Source organism: Arvicanthis niloticus, chromosome 3 (genome assembly GCF_011762505.2).
Source record: "Arvicanthis niloticus isolate mArvNil1 chromosome 3, mArvNil1.pat.X, whole genome shotgun sequence".
NCBI classification, from domain to species: domain Eukaryota; kingdom Metazoa; phylum Chordata; class Mammalia; order Rodentia; family Muridae; genus Arvicanthis; species Arvicanthis niloticus.
The window spans coordinates 49995669-50011914 of NC_047660.1; the positions used below are offsets into that span (position 1 = coordinate 49995669).

Genomic DNA, 16246 nt, shown 5'->3' on the forward strand with positions numbered 1-16246 from the left:
CAGAAATCCACCTGCCTCTGCCTCCCAAGCTTTGGGATTAAAGGCGTGTGCTACCAGTGCCCGGCTTTTTTTTTTTTTTTTTTTTTTCCCTCTTTTACTTTTGAGACAGGGTCTCTCTACATAGCCTCAGTTCACTATGTAGACCAGGCTGGCTTCAAACTCATAGAGATTCTCCTGGCTCTGTCTCCTGAGTTACCACACCTGCCTGGGCTGTAATGTTCTCATAAATGAACTTCCTGGATTTCACTGCATAGTGTTCAATTTTCTCCATGGCATGTTTCTCTCCCATGGCTTCCAAGGCACCCAGCAGATGGTTGATAGAGGCACTCAGCCCAGTCTGGTGGAGCCACTTCAGCAGCATTTGGTACAAGGCTTCACGTGGGACTGGTGTTTCAGCCCTGATCACTTGAATTTGATTGTCTGTGAGGCCCAGCTGCCGCACGAGACGGTCCCAGGAGTTATAGGGTACTTCGTTCGAACAATAGTCAAAGATCAACTTCAGGGCTGGGTGTCAGAAAACATGGGGGACAAGTGAGATACAAGCACTTCACACAGGGTAAAGAATCCTAACTCATATCACGAAGCCCAGGGTAGGACCCAACGCACCCCCTTGCTGTTCTGTGAATGCTGGCTGTTGGAACCTCCATACCCGAAGCAACCAAGAATCTGGGTGCTAGAGAAATAGCTCAGCTGAACACTCTTCCAGGGGACTCAGGTTCAGTTCCCAGCACCCATGGTTTACAACCATCTGTAACTGTAGTACTGGGAAATCTGACACTATACTCTGGCTTCCGCAAGGCACCAGGCATGTAAGTGGTGTCCAGACATACATGCGGGCAAAACACCCATATCTACAAAGTAAAAGTTTTTAAGTATAGACCTTAAAAAAATTCCTATAATGCAAGAGAGCTGTTGGCTCTCTTGGGAGATGTTGCAGTGTGTGTGTGTGTGTGTGTGTGTGTGTGTGTGTGTGTGTGTAAGGGAGTAGCAGGTGGCATGAACAACAGAGGGGCACAGGGGGTGAGTGTACAGTGTATCAAGAGAGTTAAGCTGTTTAGGCTGTACGCATACTGAGTGTGGTATAAAGCAAGGCTTTCCAAATCTGCAGAAAGAGCAAAGCAGAGAGGCGGAGGACCTTTCCATGGCAGCTGGCCTCCTACAGCTGCATCACTGCCACTAGATGTAGGAAAAGAGATGACTGAAAACCTGAACCTGTGGCTAAGAAAGCTCATTTATGGGGCTATGATGACACAGGTGAGACATGTATGAAATGTGTCACCCTCCCTCCTGAGGAACCAAAGGAGCCAGGATATGAGTCCCAGAGCCCTGGGAGTCACACGGACATTTTCTAACAGCCTTATTTAGCCAGTAAAAGGAGGGTTAGCGGTGTGGCTCAACTGGTACCCAGCATACTCAGGATCCTGGGTTCAGTCCCAAGCAATACAACGCTGAGTATGGGGGTAAAGAGAGCCCAGTGGTTAAAAGCACATACTGCTCTTGCAGAAGACCTAAGTTCTGTTCCCGGAACCTATGTAAAACTAACTTATGAACAAGCTAAATGTGAAAGAAAACAAGTGCCATTTGATTCAACTCAATACTCGTGCAGTCAGTATCTGAACCGTTATTCATGAGATGGCTTCCATTCATTTTGCATGGAGTCTCTGAAATCGAGGTTGTGGTTTATAGTACAGCTCATCCAGCTAGGTCTGGCCATGCCAGGAGCTTCTAGTCTAAGGTTGGTGGGTATTAGCACAGGCCAATGCACCATTCTGGAGGCCCGGGTGGGGTTGGGAGTGGGCGTGGGGACTATAGGGGAGAAAGGAAGGATAATGGAAGAGTGAAAGGACAGAAAGACTCTATCAATAACAATATGAGGTGCTGGGGAGGGTCCCAGGGATAACAGTGTGGGCTTTGCCTCCATCATTAGCTGTCTTGGCAGCTCTGCTGTGGGGATGATAATTGGAATGCGTCTCCTATTCTCTGGGCTTCTGTGCTGTTGCCTCAGACAAAGCACTCACCGGCATCTGGGTCATTTCCATTTGCCGGAACCAGCAACTTCCTTCCTGTTGGTGAACTCCGAGTTTTGTCAGGTTTCTGTAAGCAAAGAGCAGAGACATGTGCTGGTCAGAGTCAGGAGACCTGGGCCCAGGCCCGATTCTGATCAGGAGACTTAGTTTACAGCACTGCCCCTCTAAGGTCTCTGTGGAGACCCAGATAAACTTCCTGCCTCAGCTGCTTGAAGGCTCTTGGCTGCTGGTGGCCTAGTGTGGCACAAATCGTCAACTCAATGTTCTGTGACAAGCCTCCATCAAGACCGAATGTCCCCCTTACTCCAGGGCTTCTCTTCTGCATCCCCTCCAACCCCCAAGGCTTTTTACAAGACTCAGCTGGAGACTACAGAGAACAGGTTTTTTTTTTTTTTTTTTTCAAAATCCAAGATCAAGATTTCCGTTAAGGCTTTCACGGTGTTTTGATGGGTAACAACTCACACATCAACAGTCTAAACACCAATAGCATCAGGATTGGGAAAGTTTTTGGTACAACTGAATATAAAATTTGACCATTTGAAAGGTTTTAAATTTATGTATATGTGTGTCATGTGCATATGAGAGGGAGCTGTGGAGGCCAGACACGAGTGTCAGGAGCTGGAGTTACAGGCAGTTGTGAGCCACCCAGTCCAAGTGCTGAGAACTGAACCTGGGTTCTCTGGAAGAGGAACAAATATTTTTGTTTGTTTGTTTGTTTTTTGATTTTTCGAGACAGGGTTTCTCTGTGTAGCCCTGGCTGTCCTGGAACTCACTCTGTAGACCAGGCTGGCCTCGAACTCAGAAATCCGCCTGCCTCTGCCTCCCAAGTGCTGGGATCAAAGGTGTGCGCCACCACTGCCCGGCTGGAACAAATATTTTTAACTGCTGAGCCAAACTCTCCAGCCCCTAAATTCGACTTCTTAAAAACAACTTGGAGCCAAGGAATATTGTTAATCCCAAAGATGAGAGGAGAAAGACCACTGACCTAAATCATCATGACCAAATTAATTAAAGCAAACTTTTTTTTTTTTAATTCACATACAAGGACTGTCCCTCCCCCAGGTAAGGTTCGAGAGATCAGCATTACATTTGAGGAAGACAAATATTTATAGAGCTTAGGTGTAGGGGGCTTCTGCATGGGGGATCTGGCCAGCAAAATAGGTGGGGTTACCGGAGCCTAACGTAAGCATAGCAAGTTAGTTCTAACAAACTCCTGAATCAAAGACGTGGTTGCAAGGTGGGCATAACAAGGTGGGCATAGGCGGTCATATAACTTTTTAAAACAAAGGTAGGCTCTCAAGATGGTTACTACGTTTTGAAACAAAGACATGATTGCCATTCCTGCAACAGGTGGTACAGAACCATTTGTACTTAAGATTACAGGTGAGGCATAGCCCAATCCTTGAGAACCAAGGTTTAATCATAAACAGGAAAGAATCTAGTTTGTCTTTACTATAAGATGCCTTTTAAGCATAAGATAAAGGCAGGGTGGTTCTTCAGATACATCAATAATGAAGGAAATGTCTATGTAAAACAGCCAATGTCATTCACTCCCTACCCCTTCGACTCTGAGAGGGTACTCACTCACCCACCCACCCCCACCCCTCACCCACCTGCCTACCCCCAACTTACCCCTCCCCATATCCCTCTTCCCTGGGGCATCAAGTCTCTACCAGCAGCTGACTGACACAGACGCAGATACTTACAGCCAACCACTAGACTGAGGTTGGGACCCCTATGGATGAGTGATGAGAAAGATTGAAGGAGGTGAAGGGGATGACAACTCCACAGGAAGACAGAAAGTGTCAACTAACCCAGACCCTTGGGAGCTTCCAGAGACTAAGCCACCAACCAAAGAGCATACATGGGCTGGTCTGTGGCCCCTGGCATATGTAACAAGGACTGCCTTGTCTGGTCTCAGTGGGAGAAGATATACTTAATTATGTAAAGACTTGATGTCCCAGGGAAGGGAATGCAAGGAGAGGTAAGTTGGGGGTAGGTAGGTAGGTGAGGAGGGTGGGTGTGGGTGAGCATCCTCTCAGAGGTGAAGGGGTAGGGGGTAAAGAACTCTTGGAGGGGGGGCCGGGAAGGGATGGCAACATTTGGAATGTAAATAAACAAAACAATTTTAAAAATACTCATATTTCAGAAAAAAAAAAACGTGTCTTAAAATGCTGTCTCCTGAGATGAGAAAAAAAAAAAAAAAAACAACCTACTGAATATTGGGCTGAAGAGATGGCTCAGCAGTTAGGAGCTCTTACTACCCTATCAGAGAATCAGAGTTCAGATCCAGCACCTATATCAGGCACCTCACAAATGCCTCTGACTCCAGCTCCAGGAGGTCCAGGGGCCCCATTCTGGCTTCTGTGGACACCCGTGTGTTTTAACCACTGAGCAATCCTGATGGCCCCCTTTTAATATTTAAGAATATTTAATTTTTTAAAAGTCCAATTTTTATCTTGGGCAAGGAGGAAAAAAACCTTATGAATGAATTCCAAATTATATCAGGGTAAATTGACAAGTTTTAAAAAATAAATATTTACTTATTTTAATATACTAGAAATTTTCATGTGCATCAGAGTATTGTATATACGTCCTTGAGTCCTTCACGTAAATGATGTTGATACAGCATAAACACTTAAAGAAAGAACCAAAGAACCTGAAATTACCCATCATCTCTCAGGAGGGAGGTGAGCTACAGGGCTGACTACTTCCTGAGTCCCTTTCTACACGGTCTGCATTCTCTTACTTAAGAGCTGAGAGGCTACTGTTCTTAAATTTATTTTTTTCTCTTTACAAGATAAACACTAAGTATAGTGGCAAAAATGAAACAGCACTTGCCCAGGTGGAAGGAAGTCACTGTCAAGATGAACATTCGATTTGTAAGTGAGGAGGGACCAGCGGTATGGGGGGCTCGCTATTTAAATGGAACGAAAGGACCACACAGGGACCAAGAATGATATCACATTGTTGTCCATCTAAATCCATCTAGATGATACAGAGATATGCAAAAGTAAATTCAGTGGGGAAAATATCTCTCCAAGACATCAGAAGTGCATCTTACGTTGAGGAAAGGCTTCTGTGAGCCTATGAGTGATGGGAAGTAAATGTCTATGCTGATTTTAACTGTTAAAAATGAACTTCATCGGGGGCTGGAGAGATGGCTCAGCAGTTAAGAGCACTGCCTGCTCTTCCAGAGGTCCTGAGTCCAATTCCCAGCAACCACATGGTGGTTCACAACCATCTGTAATGGGATCTGATGCCTTCTGCTGGTGTGTCTAAAGACAGTTACAGTGGACTCATATACATAAAATAAATTTAAAAAAAATGAACTTCACCATGTGAAAATACTAGGTCAAATTAAACTACAGAGATGGCTCAGTCAGGAAGCGTGAGGGTCTGAGTCCAGATACTTAACCAGGCATAGAGGTTGAAGTAACTCCAGTTCTAGAGGATTTGACACCCTCTTATAACCTCCTCTGGCAGCAGAAACACCCATGGTGTGCATACATACATGTAGGCAAAACACTCATACACATATATAAAATAAAAAAGCCTAGGGGCAGGGGGAGATGGGCATGACTGCTGCACTTGTAATTCAGCACCAAGGAGCTGGGGTCAGGGGAATCCCTGAGACTTGCTGGCCAGCCACTCTAGCCAGTGAGCTCCAGGTGCAGGGAGAGCTCCTACCTCAGAAAATAACAAACTGAAGAAGAAAGAGAAGTGAGGAAAACATTTGACAAAGACCTCTGGCCTCCACATGCACATGCATACACACATGTATGCACACATGAACACAAATGTGCATACATGCACAGATACATAATATACACATGAGCACATGTGTGCACATACAAGAAACTCGAAATCTATTACCCATGTGAGAGAAAATACTCACATAGCAGCAGAGCATTTTTTTTCTTACAAAGCCCTTAATGACAAGACATTAGGATAATGATCTGCAAAGATGTTTACAATGAAGCCACGTACATGTGAGACACTTGATGCTTTCCGATAGCAAAACCAGCAGAGAGTGCTACAATGCCTGATCAAAACTTGTGAGCCAATACAAATGAATAACAACAGTGTATATGTGTGTGTGTGTGTGTGAGACCCTATATATGTAATTGTGTACATCTGATTGTATGTGTGTGTATACTCATGACTATGTGTGTACTCATGTGTGCACCAAATGGCACTTCTGTAACCTTGACCCGGAAACTGTACTTCATGGAATCCTCCTTACAAATGTGATCAGAAAACTAGACAAATGGTGAAAAAGGAAAACTAGATGGGCAGATGGCAGAGGCCTGTAATGCCAACTACTCTGGAGACTGAGGCAGAAGGGCAAAGCTGAAGGCCAGCCTGGGTAACGTGGTGAGACATTCTCTCAATAAAACATTTTTTAAATGTTACTGAGGGGGCTAGAGAGATGGCTCAGTGGTTAAGAACACTGCCTGCTCTTCTAGAGGTCCTGAATTCAATTCCCAGCAACCACATGGTGGCTCACAACCATCTATAATGGGATCTGATGCCCTCTTCTGGTGTGTCTGAAGACAGCAATGGTGTACTTATCCACATAAAATAAATAAATAAATCTTTTTTAAAAAGTTACTGAGGATGTAGCTCAGTAGTAGAGTGTCTGCTTAGCATGTATAAAACCCCAATATAGTAAACAAAAATTAAACCCAGAAACTCAGCCCTTGCCATGGTATCTGCTCCACACCTGTGCTGCCCTGGGTTGTGGGGACACAGCATGAATGGGAAAGGGGCTCAGCATGTTTCACAGAGTGGCTTGGCCACCACACTAGGCCACACCCAGCCTGTCCTTTGTCCCCTAGGAGATCTAATAACAACTGTTCCTTTGTCTATAAACCAGCATTTCTCCAGTGATGCCTGTCACCAGCTCTTGTCTGTCCATTTTGTGCTCAAAAAAGAGTGGCTGGCCATTCTCTGCTGTATGGGGACTCAGTGTGATCACTGCCCTGAACTTCAGATCCTCCCAAGGGACACGGTGTGTGGAAATGACTTTGGGAAGGCAAAGAGACCACAAAGGAGCCGATACTCCAGGCTCACATAGCCAGGATCTGTTTCTGGCACCATGTGCTCCTGACACTGTGCCAAGGGGAGGTCTCTCTTCTCACCTGACCCCAACCACAGGAGCAGGGCAGAAAAGGCACAGTTGCAACATGGTCTGAGGTCTTGTGGAAGCTTGAAATGGTCATTTGCTTGATAGTGGACCCAGACCCAGGTGGAGATGATGTGCCCTCCTTCCTGGGCTGTGCAGCCCCTCAAACACCCTGCTTCTCAGGGCTGAAGAGATGGCTCATTGGGTTGAGAGTCCTGGCTACTCTTTTAGAGGATCTGGGTTTGATTCCCAGAACCCAAGTGGCAGCTCATAACTGCCTGTAACTCCAGTTCCAGCGGATCCAACGGCCTCTTCTAGCCTTCACAGTCACCAGACATGCATGTAATGCACAGACACACATGTATGCAAAACACTCACATACATAAAATTAAAAAGTAAAATAAAAAAGCCCTGCCTCTCAGACCTACAACTGAGGCCTTCGCCGTAGAACTGACCGTGTTGTGATGAGAGTCATTTGTCTTCCTCAATGTCTGTGGGTCCAAGAGAGACGAACACATAGTGTCCATACTTTCAGGGTCCTGTTCATGGCCTAGAAGAGAAGAAGGTTCTCACAGCAATCGGGTAGGAGACTCATCAGCCCTTCTTTATCTGAGCAGAGGGAGTTAAGAGGTTTCAACAGTAACCAGGTAAGGAGGGGCCATTCTTGCTTGGGTCTACCCTCAGGCTGAGAAGGCAGCTGGAAAGAACCCAAATAAACAAACACACATAGAATTTTTGTCTGGTTCTGCTGTCATCAGAGTTGTCCCTGGCACTCTGGTCCTGACCTTTATCCTCAATTGAAGAGTTGATGCCTCTTTGTCCTGACCACACCCCACTCTCTCAGATTTGGTTAAGTGTTGTAGTATATTTGATCATGCTGTGAACCCCAAGATTGTGTATTTACTGAAAACACCCGTTTTTAGCTGTGGCGTGGCTCAGCCCTTAGCACACACCTTTAATTCCTCTGACTAAAATACAGACTTGCCCTTAGTACACAATTTTAATACCAAACAATAAGGGTAAAGCTAGTATGTAGAAGAAAGCAGCCATGTTTGAAAGTGATGTCTGATTGAGGGGCAGACAACGTGATGAATCAGAGAAAGATTTGACAGAACAGGATATGTCCAACTCTCACAAAAGAAAAAAAGAGAGAGAGAGAGAGGGAAGGGAAACTACATAAGAGAAAGGAATAAAGGAATAAAGAGAAGAAGGAGGCAGTTTTACCAGGACAATTGTACAGAGACAGATTGTAGAGAGAGAACAAGCCAGACACAGGTAAAGATAGAAGGAGCCAGAGAATGAGAAGAAGCCAGAAGATTATAACAGATTGCTAGAGTTAGTTTGAGGTCAAGCAGAGCAATTTAGGAGAGGCAGAAAGAGAAGCCAGATTGAATCAGTCAGCCTGGAGAGGAGTTTGGGCCAGAACAGCTGAGTTGAACCAGCCAGTTAGAGTTCAGAAAGAACTAGAAAGAGAGAGCTTATTCAGCAGCAAGTCTCAGAGGCTGATAACATTCTAGGCCTGGATTAGATTATACAGAGGCTAGACACTGCCAGGACTAGGCCTAGGTTAGCAGACGGAGGCACTAAGCTTCCAAGATGACAATGATCACAGGTGAATAAAAGACGCTTTATAGTTAAGAGAATTAGGGACCGGTCAGTGAGAGGCACTGGTCAGAGTCTGGATTTTTGCTGTTTGGGGAAAGTGGGAGATGGTATATGAATCACAGGAACAAGACAAAGCTAGGCTTCAAAGACACAGGAGTTTGGGAGACAGGGAGGACAATCCTGGAGAAGAAGGGCAGGCCAGGGAGAGTGAGATTCAGTGTCCAGGGGACCCCCCCCCTCAGCCAATGCTCACCTGGATAGGCTCTTTTCATAAAGGGCGACACCCATCTCCATGCTCCAGTCTTCCAGGCAAACAGAGCTACTACAATCAGCAGGACCAGCACTGTGACCGGGAGCCCTATCTCGAGACCTAGGTTATGCTGGGATGTCCGAGTGTTTTGGGAGACACATATCCGGTTTGTCTCCGGGGTACAGGGAGTCACTTCATCTTCTCCGTCAGTGCAGCTGGGCCCACACAAGAAACAGATGATAAGATTTTGTGAGAAGGCTGCTGGTGGATGCACTAAAAAGGTAGTCACCCACTCTGCCCAGCATCCCTGAAACAGTATTAAAGGAAAGACAGACTCCATGTATCTGCATTCCATATTTGTCCCTACATCTGGGCACACAGTGCAGACCTTGGGGAATCCCCGTGGGCATGGTGGTAGCCCTTCTGCCTTTTGTACAGGGTGTGTTGTGTGTGTGTGTGTTGGGCTGCCCTGGCCTCAGGAAGACTCTAAGCTAGGAAAGGGAAGGTAAGAAGCCTGTGTGGTCACTACTGAGCCATGTCCCTGTTGGCCTTTTCCCCCTCAAACTCCTGAAGTAGAGACATGTGGCACTTATGAGACAGGTTCTTGAGGCAAGGCTGCTGAGTGGGCTCAGGTGCCTCTGAGAACCCCAAGGAATGGACGGACAGAAAGACAGACACACATACCACATACACACACCACACACACACACCACACACCACATACACACAGAACACACACACACCACATACACACAGCACACACACACACCACATACACACAGCACACACAAACACACAGCACATACCACATACACACAGCACACACATACACCACACACACACACACACACACACACACACACACACACACACACAGTCTTTTGCGGGGTGCAGTACTTGTCTTTATAGGCCTCTGGCTGCACAAGAATCCTGAAGAGTTTAAATAAAGTCAAGCCAGGCTATGGCCTACTCATTCTCGTGCTCCATGTCTATGGATAGTAGACAAGTTATCTGGCCAAGGGAAAAGAATGATTGGGAAAGAACAGGAAGGGGCTGCTGACTGACGGGAGACAGAGATTTGGAGAGACTTGCAGCTGTACATGGAGAGATGACAGCAGGCTCAGAAGACTCCAAGGGTTTAGGGATACCCTATGGTGTGGAACTCCACAGGGCTAGAGGGAAAGAGAAGGGTACAAAGAAGGTAGGGTTTTCTGGGGTTCTTCTGGGCTTCTAGGAGTTCCAGGGCCCCTGTATCATACTTAGAGCACATCTGGCAGATTTCAGTGGAGTCCTTATCTTCAAAGGTGCCTGGTTTGCACTGACAGTCTGTGTTCCTGGTTATGGTGCATCGGTGTTTTACCACCTTATCTGCAAGAGTTTGAGGGAAGAGTTTTCCTGGTTACCATGGTAACACTTCCTCATACCACACTTCCACTTCAGTTCAACTGAACTTAGGAAGTAATATTGAGGACCAGTTTCTATAACACCACAGCCCAGACATGTAGATGATGGCTCCCTTGAGCAGCTATGAGTTCTCAGGGCCATACAAAAGGACCTCATACATCAGGTTTGGAAGGAAAAGTCTTTCAAAGATCTGGAGGACAGGTGCAAGGGATGTACAGAGGATGATCTTCAAGCTCCTGGAAACAGGAGGAGCCTTAAGAAGCAGAAACTGAGTGTTCACACCTGGTACGACCCTAGAGACTGCAACAAGAGAGTCTAGCCCAGAACCAGGTGAGAACCCAGCCCTAACCCACTCAACCACTACATTTTTTGTTGCTGATTATGGTGATCAATCTCGATTGTTAACTTGATAAGATCTAGAATCATCCGGGAGACAGGCCTCTGGGAATGTCTGTGGGGTTTATCTTGATTAAGCTAATTGGGTGAGAAGACTCATACTGTCTGGGTGGCACCATTCCTTGGACTAGATCCCTCAACTGTATGAAGAGGGGAAACTGAACGGAGCTCACATGCCTATCACTCGCTGAAGGTGAGCTGAGCAGCCGCCTCCGGCCCCTGCCGCCTGACTCCCTGCAACAGTGGATGGTACCCTTGAACTGTGAGCCAGTTCAACCCTTTCTTCAGTAAGTGCTTTTGTCAGAGCTTTTCCTGACAAGAAACTAAGACAATAGCCCAAGACCCAAACACTTCAGCAGGCCCACGACAGGAAAGATGGATATGTCTTGAAGTTTATGTTCTAGACCCAGAATGGAATTATTCCCTATCCACATGTGCAGGCCTCTTTACTCTGGCTGGAGACCTTCCTGTTCCACTTTGAACCCAGTATCTATCCTTCAAGGCCCACCTCCGATGACATGTGCTCTGTGGAGCCCTACCACTCCTTGACACAAGTCCTTACACAGCTGACACTAGGGCACTTGCTGTTCACCACGTGTGCCAAGTTTATAAATCGATTTGTGGTGAGGGCAGTGGCAATTGTCCCACAATGCATCTGAGGGTACTGGGAGGGGCCCTCCACAGGGCACACTACCCCATTCTTAACAGATGGTCTCAGTGATTCCTAAAACACAGCACAAATGAATTCTTCACTTTGGTTTTTGTCCCATTGAATTAAAGAGAGGCGGAGAACAGAGAGGATGAACATCAAGATGGCTGGAACTGAGGTTTCTGAGTCCACTGCAGTTATGAATCCCGCCTCCCCAGATCCCACCAGTGGGGAAGGGCCCCTTTCTTCTGTACCTTTCTTACAGACACTGCAGAGCAGGCACGACGTCAGGCTGTTGGGAAAGCTGGTATAGTCTATACCAGCTTTGCAAGGCTTGCACAAGCCATTTTCTTCCGGTAGGTAGTAGCCTGAGGATAGAAAGAAAACTGGTTAAGGAAACTTCAGGATTCCCAGAGCTGTGGTGAAGACTCGTGTCCTAGTTAGACATACTTGGGAAATGGGGATCACAATGAGGGACTGCCTGCATCAGATTGGCTGTGGGTGTGTCTAGGGAGCATTTTCTTTTCTTCCTCTCTGTTTTTGTTTTGTGTTGTTGTTGTTTAAAACAGGATCTCAGTAAATAGCCCTAGCTAGCTTAGAACTTATCATGTAAGCTAGTAGGCAGAAACAATTCAAGGCAAGACTGGTCTACACAAGCACATTGCAGGTCAGCCAGGGCTAAATATGAGACTCCCATCACCCAATAAAAGAAAGAGGATTATAAATGAATATCATGAACTTTGGTACATCAACAAAGTAGGTAACTTGTAAAAGAGACAAGTATCTATACAAGTATCTATAGAAGCCACTTCATGATGAAGCAATCTGGTACCCATTCTATTCCTATCACTGCCAAGCGCTCCTGGGACCTCAGGCCTACATCCCTATCAGGCCTCCACTGACTGGAGTCGGAGATGTCGTTCCTTGTGACAGAGTCTGTACAGTGAAGGAATAGATGGTATGCAAACACAGCTGGTTTCCATGGTTTTATGATTGTAGGACACCCAGAATTCACTCAGTGCCAATTGTGAACAGCCGCTGGCTGGCAGAGCTGGGGCTATAGCTCAATGGTAATATGGTGGTCCAGCAGGAGTGAGACCCTAGCTTAAATCCAGCAAAAAATAAATAAAAAGAAGTAAAAGAAAAATAAAAAAAGGAAGGAACCTGATATCTACGTATAAAATAAGAAGCTGGGCCCTTACTTGATACTCTGCAGAAAATTAATTCAAAATACCTTAATGGAGACATACCAAAATAGAAAACATTCAGGTAAAACACCGTAAAGATAAATCTTCATGACCTTGGATTTAGAAAATGATAAGTGTCTATGCCAGAAAAGAAATGAGAACTGCAAGAGCGTGGAGCCGGGGGTGGGCAATCAGAGACAAAGACTGGCCATCACTCTAGAAGGTACCTGCTGGACAGAGTCCTTCTGATGGGCTCTGCTCCAATCTCTGTGGGTCGGCTGGGAGACCATGGACTGGCTTAGCTGTCACTGAAACAAAGACACCCTGTGGAAACAAAGCAGAAACTGCCTTAAGTGGTTTTGGGTCTCACCATCCAAGGCCACCTCACATCCCCTTCCCTCCAGCTTCTAAGAGGATGTAACCCTTAGACCCTTCCCCACTCTGTCAGGGCTACCTTCTGTCCATGTGCCTGTCTTTGCATCTTACAGCTGCCTAAGTCATAGAAGCTTGAACTTCTCCTGCCTTTTATTCTTTCCTGTTTTAAGAAAGTAAGTTTGTATAGACATACATAGTATACATGGTGTAAAACTAGAGGAAAGTCTTTAAAATTATATTTTCTCAACTAGAAACAGCATGAATCCTCTAATATACTATCTTGTTTCCTGTGTGACTAGTTAATGTGTGTGATTATTTCTGCCCCCGCACCTCTTCCACACCCCCCCCCCAGTTTTTTTTAAAATACAGTCAAGACTTAAGAAGATGGCTCTGTGGATAAAACACTTGCCACACAAATGAAAGGACTTGAGTTCAGATTCCCAAAACTCCACAGAAAGCCAGACACAACAGTTCACATCTGAAATCCCAGGACTCCTGTGGCTGAATGGGAGGTGGAGATAAAGAATTACTAGAAGCTCAGGGGACAGCCAGCAGCAGCTCAGATGAGCAAGAGAGATCCTGTTTCAAATGAGGTAGAAAGTGAGAACTGACACCTGAAGTTGGCCTCTGAGCTCCAGACACATTCTATGGTACTGCACTCACACAAAGTCATTTAGTGTTGTGAGAGCTGTTCTCAGTTGTCAACTAGACTACATCTGGAATGAACTACAATCCAGAAATGGAGGGCACACTGTGACCAGGATCTTAAGGCAGGAAGACTTGCCTTTGATCTGGATCTTGGTGGGACGACACATGCTTTGGATGTGTGCTCTGTGCCGTGGTATACTGGAAGTATGTGAGCTGTCTTTCTTTCTTTCTTTCTTTCTTTCTTTCTTTCTTTCTTTCTTTCTTTCTTTCTTTTTCTTTTTTCTTTTTTAAATAGGGGATTACAGTTAAGAGATTGCATGAATCTCAGAAAAGACTTTGAACTTTGGACTTTAAAACATTGTTGAGACTGTCATAGACTATGGAGACTTCTGAAGTTGGACTAAATGTATTTTGCATTCTGCTATGGCTACAGGCCTATGGGAGCCAGGGAGTAGGGTGTTGTGGTTTGAGTAGGTATGGCCCCCACAGACTCATGTGTTTGAATGCTTGGCCCATGGGGAGTGGCACTATTAGGAGATATAGCCTTATTGGAGGAGGTGTGACCTTGTTGAATAAAATGTGTCACTGTGGGGACAGAATTTGAGGTCTCCTATGTTCAAGCTACACCCAGTGTGGTACACAGTCTCTTTGTGGCTTGAAGATGAAGATGTAGAACTCTCTGCTCCTCCAGCACCATGTCTGCCTGCATGCTGCCCTACTTCCCACCATAGTGATAATGGACTAAACCTGTGAAACTATAAGCCAGCCCCAATGAAATGTTTTCTTTATAAGACTTGCCTATGGTCATGGTGTTTCTTCACAGCAATGACACCCTAACTAAGATAATCGTGCACAAAGATTTTTTTTTTTACATGCATTCAGGTATACATTAGGTAAAACTAACACCATAATCATTTTAAACAAAAAGGCCAGCACTGCTGTGTTTACACTGTCCTGAAACCAAAATCCAGAATTCTTAAAACTCTTAAGTCAGTACCCATTAAAGAAACATAACTCACTCCTCCACCAGCGTCTCCATGTTCGCAACTACTATTCTGCTTATTTCTTTTCTTTTTTCCTTTTCTTCCTTTCTTTCTTTTCTTTCTTTCTTTTTCTTTTTGTTTTTCGAATAGCTAAAGAAGTGATACCAAAAGTAGCTAAAAGTCAAGAGAGGACGGAAAGGATGGTCCACAGGCAGGGCTGCCTGGCACCAGCTGAACACATCCTAACTTTGGTTTCTTTCATTCTACTTAATTTTTCAGACATAGGCCTGTGCCACCTCAACAGTCAAGTATCAAAACAGAAGGTGGAGAACTATCCAGTCTGGTGGAAACAAGTCTATGATAACATGCACATAATGTAATTATACACACACACACACACACACACACACACACACACACACACACACTAAGTGTCTCTAGAGAGACACTTGTGTGCCTCTCTGACATTAGAAACAATGGACTCCAAGAAACTGGAATTCCCCTCAATAATCTCGTGCTGGCAGAAGGGGGGAAGGCCAGATTCTAGGCTTCTTCAGGGCCCCTTTACTCTTTTTAAGCTCAATAAGTTGCAAGAAACCGGAAAAAAGTCAGTGATGTGACACTGGAATTGAACCAGAACTTTCTGTCAGCTAAAGCTAACACCAGGCAAGGCTTCCTTTCCTGCCTGGAAGGGAGTGGCAGGTGTCCAGCAGCTACACAGGGTCTCCCTCCACCTCCCCCACTCACACACACAACCACCCTGCTTCTAATTTCTGTCTGTCCTACAGGGTAACCGGATCCTTCCTCCGCCCACTGTCCCTTCTCCCTTCCCTTGCTCCACCTTACCCGAGGTATGGTGCCCTGGTGCGTTTTGCCGGGCGAGCCGCCTTCCTGTCCCCAAGCCCCAATCCAACCTCAGAACTTTTCTTCCTCCATCTTTGGGTCCTCTCACCTACGGTCGAGTCCTTTTTCTACCAGAGCGGCGCCTCGTCACATCCTCCCAGTCTAGAGTCTTCCGCCCACCTCCCCATTTCCATCCTGACTCACCCCACCTTGGGGAAGGGGCCCCTACCCCCCTACCCTCCTACCCTACCTCACCCCACCCCACCCTCCCACCCCACCATCGACCCTTCTACGCTTCCGGGTGGAGTTCTACCTGGTCCACCGCGGAGTTTCTCCACACCGTCAGACCTCCCCCACCCCACCTCGGGCACGTGCGCGGGCTCGCAGGACACTTCCGCGCCATTTCTCCTCGCCCGATTCTCCCGGCACCGCGCTCACGTCGCGCCATACTCACCAGTAGCAGAATAGCTCGCAAAGCGAAGCTAGTCCGAAGTCTGAGCTTCAGGAGTGGCCGGAGGCCTGGGGTGTGATCTGCCCAGGCGGGAGGGGATGTGCCCCTGCTGGGTCCTGGAGGCTTCATGGAATTAATTCAGCCGGAACCCTGCGGCTTCAGCTCTCAAAATCCAGGAAGAATGGCTGTTTCCTCACTCCCAGAAAAGTTCTCTGGATTTTCTCACTCTCAGAAAAGTTCTCAGGATTCCCGTGGCGGCGCCTGCGTGCCTAGCGGTACCTATGCTCGCGCTGGGCAGGA

The 16246-nt window shown here is 46.3% G+C and overlaps 1 protein-coding gene across 1 annotated transcript; it reads right to left on the reverse strand.

The window, feature by feature from the left end:
* Positions 1–65: 65 nt before the first annotated feature.
* Positions 66–16236, reverse strand: LOC117704975 (tumor necrosis factor receptor superfamily member 10B-like). The gene is made up of 8 exons (XM_034497140.2): positions 15950–16236; positions 12874–12970; positions 11714–11827; positions 10270–10378; positions 9014–9225; positions 7611–7705; positions 2019–2094; positions 66–504 (listed from the first exon to the last, which is right to left on the reverse strand). The coding sequence occupies exons 1-8, from the start codon at positions 16073–16075 to the stop codon at positions 161–163; spliced, it is 1173 nt and encodes a 390-aa protein (XP_034353031.1). The 5' UTR covers positions 16076–16236; the 3' UTR covers positions 66–160.
* Between the last annotated feature and the right edge of the window lie 10 nt (positions 16237–16246).